We start from the raw sequence: 15,670 nt of genomic DNA on the forward strand, positions 1-15,670 counted from the left end.
CATGGCCTTCTTCTTTGTGTATTTCTGTGTCTGTGGGTTCCTTCCTCTTCTTAGAAGAATACCAGTCATTGGATTTAGGCCAACCCTAATCCAATATATTATCTTAACTATAACAATTACATCTGCAGAGATCCGATTTCCAAATAAGTTCACATTCTGAGTTCTAGTAGTTCATGAATTTTCAGTGGATACTATTCAACCCGTTAAATTATTGAATGTCTGTAAACAGAAAAAACATAGTCTGCATTGCCTGAGTAATCTAGTCTGCCAATTCTGAAAGTGACATTCTATGAACAGTTTTACAATCAAGTAATTTTAACTCATAATATTTTACTAGGGCCCCACATTTTGAGGGATCTGATATTTCTTTGATAAGACTGGCGTAATTAGCTGGTTGGGATTAAAGAAAGCATGAAAGGACTATTCTTGTCAAGTTTTATTATGAGGTCAATGCTTGCTTTTCAATGCAATTTGGGAAGATTCCTTTTTCAGTGTTATGGAACAAATTTAATACCATAGGAATTATCTCTACCTTGAAGATTTGGTAATTGTTATGGACTGAATGTTGGTGCCCCATAAAAATTTGTACCTTAAAGCCCTAACCTCCAATGTGATATTATAATATTTAGATATGGGGCTTTTGGGAGGTAATTAGATTTAAATAAGGTTGTGAAAGTGGAGCCCCTATTGTGGGATTAGTGTCTTTATAAATAGAAGAGAGACCAGAGCTCTCTCTCTCTTCCATATGTGAGAACACAGTGAGGACTCCAACTGCAATCCAGGAAGAGGTTTTCCACCAGGAACCAAATCTGAGGGCACCTTGATCTTGAACTGGTGAATGCTTTTGTATTTATACCTGTTATTAAAACATCAAAAGTAGTTTGCTTTCTGTTGACTAGTAACACACTTTAACTGTCTTACCTCAGGGATACATCAACTCTGCAGCTCTCCTGCAGGGTCTTTGATCATCTCTTAATTCCACAGAAAATCATAATGGCCAATTACATGGATCGCATCATGTTGACTGGACCTAGTAAGAAAGAAGTAACAACCACAGTGAGCTCTGGACTGAGTCAGAGGCCCCGGTCTCTGCCCTTCTCCCTTCCTTCCTCCCGTTTGCCCTGATTTACCCACCTTCAGATGATTTGATGCGTGTATCTCTTAGATGTGTTTGTGTTTTGCGTAGGGAATCCTTTGTTGAATTACAGCTTTTCAACTTGTAACTTCAAGGGGAAAGATCAAGGGGGACCGCTCATGCTGCCATGTTGCTGACGTCACTTCATGAATTCATACTTTTTATCTTGGTGTAGAGAGTCTATATCAGTGTCTATTGTAGAACTTATCATAAAGCTTTGTAACTATAACCCCAGCCCCACTAGACTACAAAGTGTTGAAGAAAGATGACAGTATGTTATTCCTATCCCAAGACCTCAGTATGATGAATAATATATAGTAGGCACTTAATATATGTTTAATGAATGAATGCATTAATAAACAAATGACTGAATGGGTGGATTCATAGAAAAGACAGAAATTGCACAGAGATAACTGGAAACATTGGAGAGTAATAGGACATAGTTATTCTAAAAAAGCTATGCTATCTAGGTGTATGGTATGATTTCTAAAAATTGTAAATACAGTTTTCCTGAAATATTATTTAACCAGAAGTTTCCAGTGAAAAGAAGAAGCACTCATTTGAAGTTGCTAGACTTTCTTTACTTTTTAGTATTCATTGAATTTTGCACATAAACTGCTTCAGGTATTTAATTTAAATTGATGACAGTATGTGAATCTTTGAGATTTATAATAGTGGAAGTAAACTTTCACAGATCAAACTATGTTTTCATTTTTCTAATAGAAATTTTATAATTAAATACAGTTTATGCTAAATAACCATAATACTAGTGGGAGAACATATTTATTTTTAGATTAAGGATAGCTACAGAATCTTTATTAACAAGTGACGGTATAATTTATATTTGTATGATCAAAAAAACAACTCCAGTTGTCAATTTATCTCCTAGAAAAATAATTAAATGCCTAAATGCAAACAGAGTAAAAAGTGTAAGATTCTGCCTTCAATTTGCATTACTATAATTGTACTTCATGGCTCACTTATCAAATTATTCCTCTCCAAAGAAGCTATTTCTTTACTGGCACACATTAATAACAACATATAATCACTATGCCTTCCAGAATTTTCTAGGCTTGAATCTTCAGAGAAACTATGAAAGAGAAATACTTTTGGAGAAAACTATTGATATACTGTCTAGATATTTTTTAGAGCTATTCACTGTACAACTTACATTTTATTTGGAAAACTAACATTTACTTGTATGCTTTCTTTTTGTATTTAAAAATTATTCACAAAATTAAATCAAAGGAAGTAACAAGAATTCCAGAAGGCATAGCATGGGAAGGAAAAAAACAGTTCCAGTTCATTTATTAAGATATGTCCTGTAGTTATTTTATCTTGTGTGTAGATACAAAACATTGTATGAGTCTTCATGGCTTACAGGATAAAGTCCCAAATCTAAAATTCTCAAAAATCTGGGTTAATCTTTTCTGTTTCGTTTCCTATAGTACCATCCTATGCAACCTAAGCTCACATCACACTGAGCTCATCTCAGTTCCTACATGTTGTGCACTTATACTATGAACTTTCATTTCTTCTTCCTTGTTCAGGCTAGTTCATCTATATGGAATGCAAATCTCCCTCATTCTTGGCCTGATCATTCATGAAGATCATAGTCTTCATTACATTTTGCGCAGGCCCCACTGTCTTATTTCTTTCTGTATTGTCAGTATTTTTACATTTGTATTTTTATTGCCCAAATCAAGCTTGATATAAATAGGCAGATAAAAAATGTAATCTTTTCCCAGTAAAGACGTTAAATATTTGTGAACAAAAAGATAATCTACCCATCTGCCCTTCTGAATACAATCACTCAGATATTTTTCCTTTCCTCTTTCAAAATATATGCACCTTCCTCACCAAGGGAGATAACCTAAAAGTCCTATACTATCATCTTTACCAGCTCAAAGCCCATTATCTATGAATGATGCTGTTGTCTCTGTGTTTATTCTGGGGATGTCTCCTCTTGATCTGGAGACCTGTGAAGTAACAAAGTCAAGTTATTTGCCTCACAACATGAAAATACAATGGTGGAACAGGGACTGGATAGCCACATGGGACAATCCTATTCAGAAAGAGAAAGAATGAAAGGCACACCTGGCCCTGAAATCTCACAAGGTGGAAGTTGCTGCTGATTAAAGGTGTGGAATATTCCTTGAATAGGCCCGGATTTTGCTATTTTGGGATTAGTTCTTGTGCACTCTTTTCTGTGGCTTCTGCTTCACCCTCTAGGAAGTTTTACCTTAGATCCAGTAAAGAGGACATTACAGAATAGACAGACCCTCCTTGGAAGATGAGCATATCTCTTAGCCTGCTTCTCATCTCCAGAAGATTGCGGAGTCCAAGTGTCATTTCAAATCTCAAACAGTCACAGTCTGCTTATTCTAAGGCTGATGTTTCTTTTAGGCTTACTCAGTCGACTTCTATTTGATTCCAAACTCCATCCATCGAAGGTTATACTCACAATTCTTTTTAGAGATACACCTCTTTCTTTCTCTAGATTTAATTTCAGTCACCTCGATCCTATCAGGCTTTGGTGAGACAGCTACACCCTTATCTATTTTTCTGGGCTTTCAAATTGTTCAGTTGAAAGGATTTACTGAGACTCCTTAACTTACTGAGATGTTTCAACAAAGGTGACATCTATAGTTCTTGTATGGGTCATTATCTCGAGGTTTTAACTGATGGGTTAGGCCAAACATTTTCTCACGTTTACCTTATACAGCTAGCGATGAGAATCAGTCCCTTCTTCCAACTATGCAAGTCTCTAAATTTCTAGATGCTCTATTCCCTGTCATTACAGCTTGCACACTGATTATTTTCTAAGTTCATTTCTTTTTAATAACACTTTGTCAACTGTTGCCAGTAGTAACTGACACATGCTGCTAACATACCCTTTGCCTGCCATTTCACTGAAAGCTAGGAGTTCATCAGCCACATTAACTGTCTTCCAATTAATTGAGAACTGTTTCACCAAATGTTCCAGCATTGCATAAACATACACCGCCGTCCTTCTAGCTCCTGGTATTAGTTACCTTCACCTGTTGCTGGGACTTGAGTCAAGTGCCACCTATTTTAGGATTTTTTATTTTGATGACATGCCACCACACATTTAATGCCAAATTCTTTATTAGAGTAGGTTAGGTTATGCTGCAGTAACACACTGCTCTCAAACCTGGTGACTTGCAACAATACAGATTTATTTCTTATTCTCAGTACATGTGTGTACTATACAGGTCAGCAATATCTGTGCTCCAGGCAGTTTCCACCTTGACACCCAAACCTCTGTCTAGAACATTGATGATCTTGTGGCAGAGAGAAAAGAGAGAATATGACACATGTTGGCTCTTCAAGCTTCTGCTTGTACATGGCACATGCTCCTTTAGCACATCCCATTTGCTAATAACACATCCCATTTGCTAATAAGCAAGTCATGTTGATATTAAGGAGGCAAATAAGTGATATCCCCTTCCAGGGAAAGGCAGCAGAAATTTGTATACAATATAATCTACCACAATGTCAGTCCTACTTCTAAAGCTAAAATTTGTTTTTACAATATGCATCCTCTACTATGGCCTCATTTCCTATACTGTCACTTGTACTCTTCCAATCTCTGCTTAAAATATACGTCACAGACTCTTTCCCCTAGCTTTAATGTGCAAAATTTAAACTTTTACAATTTGACATTTTGGTTAATATTCAACAAAATTTATAATGTGTAACCCTACTTTGTTAACATTTCCAAAGGCATCACTTGACTACCTATAAGATTGTTACCTCTAGAAACTAGGACAATGACAAAAATGTAAGTCACTGGATTTCACTTTCTTCTTAACAGTGGTATTTCTGTATACCTATTTGCGTAGTTTATTATAACTCTGATCATGAAAAATAAAATACTGTAAGGAGACAGCTTCCCTCTTCGAACTTCTTTGCTGAAAGCCTATCTACACTTATTGCTGTTAGGTTTCTGTATTCACTTCCAAGTATTTTCCATGATTTCTGTGCCTTTTTTTTCCCCTTTTAATATAGCCATACTCCTTACCATAGCTTTGAAGGTTAGTGTCAAAGAGACCTTTATAACCTCTCTGATCTCATTTTCTTCTCGCCTTCTTTGTTATGGATCAGCCACACTGGTCTCCTTTGAGCATTAAAAAAAAAAAAAAAAATCTCAAAATTGTTTCTCCTGGCTATTGGAATGTTCTTCCTCCCAGATCTTCACCAGGTAGCCTTTCTTTTCATTTAGGATTCAGCTCAAATATTACTTCCTCAGATGGACCTCCCGTGCCTACTCTCAGTAAAGTAACCTTCTTTGCTCCACTCCCCACATCCTTCTCTCTTTCATTATTCTATCAGTTTATCACTGTATAAAGTTACCTTGTTTATAGTTCCTCTTTCCAATCAGCATGTAAGCTCCATTAGGGCAGAACAATTTTCTCATTCACTGCTATCTCTGTTAGAACAGTGCCTGGTACAGAGTAGGTACTTGATAAAGATTTACTGAATGAATGAAAAAGGCACCAGTCTTCCCAAGTTTCATGATATATCATCTTAATAATCACCATTTATCTTTTTTTCCTACCTCGCTGGCCATATCTCCTCTTCCAAGCATTGCATGTTGGAATCGCTCAGTTCCATATCCTTTGTCTCTCCTGTTTCTCTACCTTCTCTCCCTAAGCAATGTCATTCAGTCATGTGGCTTCATTTCCCATCAATAAACTAAGTCCTAAATGTATTCTTCTAGTCTAGATCGCTCTTCTGCCCTATAGAAATCCACTTGGATTTTACATACTTATCCATCATTCTGTTGTTTCTTTTCTCAACATCCACACAGCTGGTCAAAACTGAACCTCTGAAGAAATTACCCCAGACTCCTCCCTTTTCTCACTTCCCCATGTTGGACCCATCTGCAAGTCCTCTTGGTGCTACTTCCTAAATATCTCTGGAATCGTGTCTTCATCAGCCCATTTCCCACACTAGTCCAAACGACCACTATCTCACACCAGGGCATTGTCATGGCCCATTAACCAGTGCCTCCCCTTTCATGCTTCTCTCTCGAATCCATTCTTCATAGACAAAGCTATCATTTAAAACCACAGTATCTTGTTTTTCTTAACTCCCTAATACTCTCAGCATAAAACCCATGATGTATGGGTGGTCCTCGGCCCAGATCTGATCCTCACCTTACTCTCCGTTTTCCAGTTCCCACCATACCAGACCTCAGTCAGCAGGTCAAAAGGTCTCTCCAGCTGCAGACCATACCTATCACTTACACCTGCATCCTCCATTTTTCACTTGGTTAACGGCCACGCCTCCTTCAGGTCTAACGTTACTTTTTTGGAGGAGCCTTTTCTTCCTCTTCCCACTCCCAATTACTTGTATATCATTTGATTAATACTTTAAGCTATGTACGAGGTTGAAGGGGTTTCAGATTATCCCGTGTCCCCTAAAATCTGACCCATGGACGACTTGAGGGTTAAAAAAAAACAAAAAAAAAACGAGATCAATGAAAATTGTCCTGGGGTATTGGAAAAGATTATGTGTAGGGACACGATCATTAACCCATTTTAAGAGTGCAATTTTGGGCCCAGGGAGAGGGGATACCGGGAATGTCGCAAAGGTCTTCTTGGCATCGAACATTCAATTGAGGGCCAGGACCTGAGAGTTTAGAGATCACACTGACGGCACTATTGCCATCTTTAGCGCATTTATTCGGGTTTTTTTTTGTTTGTTTATTTTTTTAACTTCTGCCCATAAGCGACAGTCTAAGTAAGACAGGAAACAGCTGCAGTCTTCCTAAACCGCAGTCGCTGACCTTAGCGGCAAGAGACTCGACCTGCTCTCCAGGCACCCGGCGCCCGACAGCTCCAGGCGCAGCTCAGCTCCCTGAGCGGCCTTGAGGGCTGGCCAGCGCGCGCCCGGCACGCGCGCCCCCAGAGCCTCCTCCCGCAGAACCGGCTCACAGGAGCCTGGCAAGAGGACCCCGCTCGCAGAGCTCGCTGCCCATTCGTCCGCCCGCCCGCCTCCAACTTTCAATGCGTGGCCGCCTGAGAAAGTGCCTGTCTAGTCAATAGAAGTGTTCTAGTTTCGACGCAAACAAATTACCCGTCTGGAAATATGTTGCACAGCTCTAAAAATGTTTCGATTTGGAATGGAATGCTGAAGGTCTGGTCAGGTTAGAGCAGACGCGTGGGGCTCTGGATAAAGCAGGCACTGTTAAGGACAGTCGCATCCGGGCCCTCCTGCCGCAGGCTACCTTCCGAGCCAGGGGTCCTTCAGGTAGGAGGTCCTGGGTGACTTTGGACGTCCGCTCCACCTCCGCGCAGAGACTACCTATTCCTGGGCCTCGTAGTTTTGTTGTTCTGTGCTTGGGGACCCCAGCCCACTGCCGCAACCATGCTGCGCCAAATCATCGGTCAGGCTAAGAAGCATCCAAGCGTAAGTTCTTCACCTCTTTCCCAGTGTCTATACTGGTCCATCATGGGTCGATTTGCGGCTGTCTCAGTCCCTTGGGAGCTTCCTCCTCCTCGTCCACTTATAGTTCGTTCCTTGAGGCTGGCCCTGTCCTCGCTTTGTCCTAATTGCTGGCTGACCCAGGCTCCTGAGCTCTGACCTTCTCCACCATGCATTTTGGGTTTTGGGCTGGCCTGCTGAATGTGAGGGATGCATTCGAGGAAAATAAACCCGTGAATGTTGGAATGCTGCGCCCGCTTGCAGGTTGCTCGGACGAAGAGGGATAGTGCGCTGTGTGGGTTCCAGACCAGCAAAAATCAGGTTACCTATTTGTTGTGCTGTTAAGGATCTTGTACTCACTGCATTGCACCATCAGGCCTTGTGGCAAATACGAGGGGAATCTTCAGTTTGTCTTGGCGTCTTGACATTTTTTGGGAGTTGGATATCGTAGAGTTTAATCGCATTTATTTTGTTAACGTCATCCCCCCCCAGCACATCAACGTGCCGTGGTCCTAAAGCTAAAATCACCTGGTGTTTAATTTTTATCTTACATCCGATTGTCTATACATTAATCATTAGTAGCAATATGTTTGCAGAGATTATGCCTAAAACCGGTATTTGTAATAGGTGGGTTTCTCTTTGTTTTTTTCAGACTCTTTATTTCACAAAGTTTGTTTTTCATGACGTGGATGTATAGAACCAAGCTTAACTATTTTGCCAAGAGCTTAAATAATTTGCCAAGAGCTTGTTTTTCCAGCCTCAGGATGAAGGAAGATGGGAAATTTAGTAGGAATGATGCATAAATATTAGAGAGATTAAGGAAACTTGATATATTTTCTTGCAAAGTTTTAAATTTGAGTACAATTTTTTCCATATTAAGCCAGCCAGACTCATCTTCACATCCTTTGGAAGTTCCATTTCTTTCTTTTGAACACAGTCATAAGAAATGTTAACTCAGTGTAAGGGCTGCCTTTTGAAAATTTTAGCACAGAATTGAGAAACAGCAGTTTGAAACTTGGGACTCAGTGTGTAGAAACTACAGTAGCCTTTCCATTATCAATTATCTAGGTATTTGTAAGATGACTATTACGTAGATGACTACATAATTCTTGTGTATTTTTTGTTTGGTTCTAGTTGATCCCCCTCTTTGTATTTATTGGAGCTGGAGGTACTGGAGCAGCGCTGTATGTCATGCGCCTGGCATTGTTCAATCCAGATGTCTGGTAAGTACTTAGAAACGTTTAGAACTTTGATGGTTTATCAAGCTGGTTTAGGAGCCATACATAGTCTTTCTAGAGAGATAATATCAGGTAATAGAAAGAACCTGAGTTTTGTAGTCATACAGGTTCCAATTCTGCTGTTACTGATTTTTCCTGGTTCGTGATATCATCTAAATTTCTCTGAGTATCATTTTCTCATCAGTGGAATAGAACTGTTAATACTTAATCTTGTAACGTTATAATAACTGAGATAATAACTTTCTATAAAATATTTAATCGGTTGCTGATACATGTAAATGTTTTTTGCCTGCTTTTCCACAATAGGGAATTTTTTTTAAGTTGGAAAACAACAAGCAAGGAAAAAAGATTGATTCATTGTTATTCCATGCACTTTTCTATATACCGTGTTTCCCCAAAAATAAGACCTAGCCAGACAATCGGCTGTAATGCTTCTTTTGGAACAAAAATCATATAAGACCGGGTCTTATGTGATAATAAGGCTGGTTCTTATGTTAATTTTTGCTCCAAAAGACGCATTAGAGCCAATTGTCTGGCTAGATCTTATTTTTGGGGAAACATGGTATCACTTTATTGATGAAGTGGGAAACTTTAATAACAGCCAAGTGTAAAGTTTCCTGGGACAGGGATAGTAACAAGGCCAACTGTCCCAAGAGTTTCTGCGTTCTACCTTTTTTAAAATTGATTCCATGGGATTGCTTGTTTTAGAGCCTATCTGTTTCACCTTTATAAAGAAAACACCATACTTCACCTAATAGAAAATGAGATTGGTCTATTCAAACTATTAACTGTTAAGAAGTACAAAACTGTTTTAAATAGTGTTCTATTACTGTAACAATTATGTTTTATTTTAGTTGGGATAAAAAGAATAACCCAGAACCCTGGAACAAAATGGGTCCCAATCAGCAATACAAGGTAAGCTACAAAATTGTTTTAAAATTGCTGTAAAAATGTGTTTTAATAAATTTTGTCATGGAGTAGGTTTTTTAAATTGGAAGTACAAGTAAAATTCCATTATTATGTACTTTGAAGAGCTGTTAGATCATTCGGTGAAAATAAAATGGCATAGTTTTCTAATACTTTTTTCTGAGGATTTTATTCAGACTTTCGACTCTAAATGTGAAATTAAGGTAATGTTTCAGTTCTACTGATATGGTGAATAAAAAGGAGAGATAGTATAGCTGTTGCTTATCATTTTCATAGATCTTAGTCTAGTGCAGTGGTTCGCAAAATTCAGTATACATAGGTTATCAACTGGAGAGGTTGTTAAAATAGATTCTTCAGCTATAACCCCAGGAGATTCTGACTCAGTAGGATTTGTGTGGAGAGTGAGAATTTGTATTTCTAGCAAGGTGTCAGGTAATACCGATTCCTGGTCCCTGGAGCACACTTGAGTAGCACTAATTTAGTGGATGTTTTGTGTGGCTGCTCTTTCTTGTTCGTATGGTTGACAACATTTCATGTGAAGATTAGGAAGAAGTTGAAACTTAAATTTTACCATGAACCTTCTAGATATACTTTTTTAACGTCTTTCCTGAAGAGGGGTTTGTGGAACTACTCTTTCAAAGAATGATTTCATAAACTGAAATTATTTATTTATTTTATTGAGATTAAAATAAATAAATCATATATTAAATAATTGACATATAATGTGTAAGTTTGAGGTGTACAGCGTGTTGGTTTAATGCATTTGTATATACCGATCTGATTATTACAGTAGCAATAGCTGGCACCTTTATCGTGTTACATAATTATCATTTTTTTATGTGTTGAGAACAATTAAGATACAGTCTCTTAGCAGCTTTAAAGTTCGTAATACAGTGTCGTTGACTGTATTCACTATGTTGTGCATTCAATCCCCAGAACTTTTTATCTACTAGTCATAGGTTTGTATCCTTAAACAACTTCTCTCCAATTCCCCCACCCCCGTTAGTAACCAATATTCTACTGTTTGTTTTTACAAATTTCTACATATAAGTGATATCTATACAGTGTTTGTCTTTCTCTGGCTTACCTCACTTAGCATAATGCCCTCAAAGTCCATCCATTGTTGTCACAAACTTGAGACCATTTATTGATTCCCCAAACAACCTTTCTTACATGTAAGACAAACCCTTGTAATGTCAAAAAAACAAAAACAAAAAACAGGGCAGCTTTATTAAATTATAATTTACCTACCATATGATTTTTCTATTTGATGTGTATAATTCACCCATGCACTTGCCACTATACCAGGCTGCTTTATTGAAAGAGAGAAATAGCAGTTTGCTTAAACACTTTCAAGAAGAGACACCCTAACCAATGAGTGTCCAGGACCCCTTAGCAGATATACCTCCATGATTGAGATGGACACTACCATTAGTGATAACAGCAACTTTTAAGATATTACCACCTTTACTAATTCCAAGCTTTCCATTCAACCTTCAGATTATAATTTGGCTTCCAAATCTCTAAACGTATCTCCCTACAAACGTATCTCACAAAAATGCCAGCAAACCTGAAATGAGCCATCTGATCTGTGTCTGAAATTTTGCCTCAAAAAAAGCAGACACCGTGACTTATTTTTGTGTCTTATGAGTTTATTTAAAATAAGTCCGTTCTATAGAAAATGGTTCCACATCCAATAAACTTGAAAAAAGAAAACCAAGAAAATAGGCCTTGGTCCTTCCACCAGGAGCCTTTGGGTATGTAGTTCAAAAAGCTCCCCAAGTGATTCTGATAATGAAGCCAGTTACTAATGCTCTGGAACATGATAACACATGCAAGTATAAAGCCATGTGAATTGGAAATAGAATGTTCCTGCAACAAAAATCTGATATGTCTGGCATAGATTGGTCTGTGAGTAGCAATGACATTGATATTAGAGAATGGAAAAATTAATCATAATGGCAAAATATTCGATAAAGTGTCACCTGCTGTTAACTTGGAAGGTAAAACCATGTGCCTGAAGAGCCGTTAAAGTAAAAAATTTGAAAAACAGGATGTTGATGGACTACTGCTGGCTGTATTTGCCAAGAGATGAGCTTGTAGAAGAATTGGGAAATTTGCCAGCAGAAATAAGAGGGAACCGAGTCCAGAGACTAGAGCCTAGAGTGAATGAAGCCTGCTATTGCTCTAAACCCAGTGAGACTAGATGACTTTATCTTTCACTGTCCCTCACCTAAGAGAATTTATTTTTCTGGCCCACTGACATCAGGTTTGGCGACATGACCTACTCAGGCAAGTTGTAAGTGAGAGGAAGTGATATCTGTAACTCCTGAACCAGAGTGTAGTTCCCCCATTGTTCTTTTCCATCTGTCACAAGACCAAAATTGACAGTTAATTACTCATCAGGAGTGGATTGGAACAAAGAGAACTCGGAGCAGTGAGTTTGTAAGTGGTATATAGTGTGAGCAAATATATAAATTTGTTGCAATATACTAAGACTTGGGGGTTATTTGTTGCCACTTTACAATCTAGCAAAAGCTAACTAATACAAACAAGAGAGGGGCAAAAAATGGGATTTAAGCATCAAAGCCTCAGCAATACTTCTCACCTGAATAGAATGCCCTAAACCAAGATCAGAATATGTGCCTTGCTAACTGTTCAGAGACCTTCAAGGTAGCCACCATTATATTGAGAAAAAGAATGGGGACATGGAAGCTGAAAAATAAAGCAGATTTAAAAATTACCTCAACAGAGAATTTTGATACTGGCACGTGGAACCAAATCGAAGCAAGTAGAAGCCTGCTTAGTTTTGAGAAAATTGGCAAAGATACGATATATGACCTTTCTGCTTTGCATAGATGTGGGCCTTGATCCTGCTTCTTATTCATTGTTGGGCAACTTGATCTTCAGTTGCCTCTTATAAAATAAGAATGAGTACGGTTGTGATAATTAACTAAGATAAAGCATTCTGCCCACAGTGCGAGCCCAACAGATGTTTATTTTCTTTTTAGCGTATAATCTGCAGTTCCTTTTATAGATATTCTTGCTAAGATTTTGTTAGCTATAGCACAGTTAGTATTTTTTTTTTAAGTCTCATTATCTAGATTTAATTGCTTCATAAGAGAATAGTGTCCGAAAAGAGAAGACTGCTTTGTGGCTTATTTATACTTCTCTGTAAAAGTCTGTATGTATCTATAAAACTTGGGAATTTTTCTTTTTTTAAAAAAAGCCAAGTAAATACGAATTTTTTCAGTTAGAAATAAAGCAAAGGTTTGAAAAAGTAATGGATACAGATTTATGAGCTTCTTGCTTAAAACCCATGAATAAAATGATGGTTCCGCAGTTTGGTTCTTTTGGAGTTCAATAATGAACTTAGCACAACCTCTTCAGTGTTCTTTGGCACAAGAATGAGTAAACTCAAGGTTATAGCCTTATTTGGGCCTATGTACAAATACTAATGTTTCCTCAGTAGAAACTTTAGAGCAGTTTACAACATAAATAATTCAAAGTTATTGAGAGAGGCAGATTTTTGTAGCCATCATAATAAGATTTCTAAAATTAACCTTAATTGAATATAGGGAAATTTTTGGAAATTACAAAATTTCCAAATATACAGTATTTAAATACAGTATTACTTAAATATAAAAATACTCAGTACTATTTAAAAGTTCTTGTACCAGAGGTGGTAAGGTGTCGGTTTGGTAGTGATGCAGTCTAGGTTAGGAAAGTACTAAAAAAGCCATTAAGCAAGCCAATCTGTCTAAAAAGTTACGTAAACCACACAAAGCAATAGCCTTACATTACTAGCCTATCCTCCTTGCTATAAATGTCTCCTGTTTAACTTGTAGCACTTTGCTAACCAAAATAGGGATTGTAGTTCTTGGTATTCCTCTATTCTGTATACTTAGTGGAGATAGAAGTAAAAACTTAAGCATTGGAAGTATGTATCAGAAAGAATTACTCATTTTGGAACAGAAGAATTTCATGGGTTCTGACTGACAGATAATACTAACAGTGCTCTTCTGTGGTAGATGGAATGTTTGTACCTTATTAAATTATTAAATGACTGGAATTTTGGTGTCTTTCTTTGAATGACGTTTACATTGTTAAATATTCTTAATGAATTTATGTCTGTAAATTTTGCTATAGAAAGCTGAATAAAAGTGATTCTAAAACTTCTGTACCACCTGTGTGTATTTGATAGGCTATCTAAAATATCTTTTTTCTTTTCCAAGTTCTACTCAGTGAATGTAGATTACAGCAAACTGAAGAAAGAAGGTCCAGACTTCTAAATGAAATGTTTCACTAAAAAGCTGCTTAGAATGAAGGTCTTCCAGAACCCATCCGCACAATTTTCCACTTAACCAGGAAACATTTCCCCTCCAAATGCACAAAATCATGTTGGTGTGTTATGTTGGGGTTTACACTGATTAATAAATATCTGAAACTTGATATGTCTCACTGTTTAATGCTGAAAATCTGCTCTGAACTTTATAACTAATGTATAGAAAATTAATAATAGAATTTAAGGAATTTCTTGAATTTCTACGTATTTGTATAATTTGAAAATAAGACTTTTAAGTTGTTTAGTAAAACACTCATTTTATGTATAGGCTTTAACATCAGTAGAGCACTGTTAACAACTTGAACTGAAAGTTATACAAAAGCAGATCAGGAAGGACGTTCAAGCATCCTTGGCATTGGCAACATGGAAAGCTCTGGATTTCTGCTCCTGGCAGAAGTATGTGCGGCTGTTAACAGTTGTTTTTACCGTGGCTTTCTCTTTGCTGAAGATTGTCAAGGTTACCAGTCGATGTGCTCCATTGGGCCAGGGTTTATAGTTGGGTCTGAGCTCACTGCTAAGCATGGAGTTTAGTGGCCAGGAAGAGATCTTGAAAATTTCTGCTGAATCTTGGGGGGTTTTCAAAGACCAGGAAGTACATTAGTAGCAATTATTAAGCTGGGGAAAATGAGAGTTACCTTATTCACAATGAGCTGTGTGGAGTTGGAATTTGGAGGAAATGTTGATGTGCGTATTGACATTCCCTGTTCCATGGCTCAGACCTATTATTAGCCAAGCCACAAATGATCCAATGAGCAGAACATTTCAATGGTGGCTAATCAAGAATGAACCGTCTTTCATATATCAAGTGTTCACATAGATGTGTCTGTAAATCATTACATCATAGAAACTGTTGAGGAATTTGAGACAATATAGGATTTTAATATATACATACTTTATTTTGCTTAAAAGGTAGTAAGAGCACATTTTACCTGTCAGGAACTGAACTAAATATTTGAATTACATGGATTATCTCAAATGCAGTTTTTGTTTTATTTTTAAATTTAGGAAACTTAGGACGTGAATTAATTAAAATTAGTCAAGTTCGTTCTGTTAGTTAAATGTGGATATTTGAACCCAGGTAGCCTTGAATCTAGAATGTACAGTGCATTTTACTTACTTGACTGCTCTAAGTACCTGTGTCTCGAAAAATTTCAGTTTCCAGAGAGAGCAGCGTTTCTCAACCTTGCCACTTGTCTTTCTGAGCCAACTAATTTGTTGCAGTGGCCTGTCCTGTGCAGTTCAGCCTCTTTAGCAGCAACCCTGTCCTCTACCACCACAGGCCAGGGGCATTCCTCTCCAGGTTGTGAAAACCAAAAGTGCCTCCAGACTCTGCCAGATGTCCTCTGGTGGGCAAAAGTGTCCCATTCCCATCACTGTCAAGAACGAATGCTCTAGACACGGTACAAATCACCTCAAAGTTTAAGATTGTGTAAAGAAATGTGGCCGTCGTTTTAGATACCCAATTAATTAAACGTATTAATTATTCACAAAAACTAAGCAAGTTCCAAATATATGCTACGTTAAGAAATTAGTAATAGCATTTTCTAATATTGAAGACACATTGTATGCATC

The 15,670-nt window shown here is 37.6% G+C and overlaps 1 protein-coding gene and 1 long non-coding RNA gene across 2 annotated transcripts; one reads left to right on the forward strand and one right to left on the reverse strand.

Moving 5' to 3' along the window:
- Positions 1-920: 920 nt before the first annotated feature.
- Positions 921-7,300, reverse strand: LOC117012529 (uncharacterized). Its single transcript, XR_004421180.1, has 3 exons — positions 6,951-7,300; positions 5,181-5,276; positions 921-1,030 (listed from the first exon to the last, which is right to left on the reverse strand). It is a non-coding gene; the product is annotated as an uncharacterized LOC117012529 (long non-coding RNA).
- A 108-nt stretch (positions 7,301-7,408) lies between these two features.
- On the forward strand, positions 7,409-14,205 carry LOC117012528 (cytochrome c oxidase subunit NDUFA4). The gene is made up of 4 exons (XM_033088890.1): positions 7,409-7,573; positions 8,723-8,811; positions 9,681-9,741; positions 13,989-14,205. The coding sequence occupies exons 1-4, from the start codon at positions 7,532-7,534 to the stop codon at positions 14,043-14,045; spliced, it is 249 nt and encodes an 82-aa protein (XP_032944781.1). The 5' UTR covers positions 7,409-7,531; the 3' UTR covers positions 14,046-14,205.
- Positions 14,206-15,670: the final 1,465 nt, after the last annotated feature.

This window comes from Rhinolophus ferrumequinum, chromosome 20, assembly GCF_004115265.2.
Source record: "Rhinolophus ferrumequinum isolate MPI-CBG mRhiFer1 chromosome 20, mRhiFer1_v1.p, whole genome shotgun sequence".
NCBI classification, from domain to species: Eukaryota; Metazoa; Chordata; class Mammalia; order Chiroptera; family Rhinolophidae; genus Rhinolophus; species Rhinolophus ferrumequinum.

Coding starts and splice junctions, on each gene's coding strand:
- LOC117012528 (XM_033088890.1), top strand. CDS start 7,532: ATGCTGCGCCAAATCATCGGTCAGGCTAAGAAGCATCCAAGC. Junction 7,574..8,722: donor AGGCTAAGAAGCATCCAAGC/GTAAGTTCTTCA, acceptor GTTTGGTTCTAG/TTGATCCCCCTCTTTGTATT. Junction 9,742..13,988: donor GTCCCAATCAGCAATACAAG/GTAAGCTACAAA, acceptor TTCTTTTCCAAG/TTCTACTCAGTGAATGTAGA.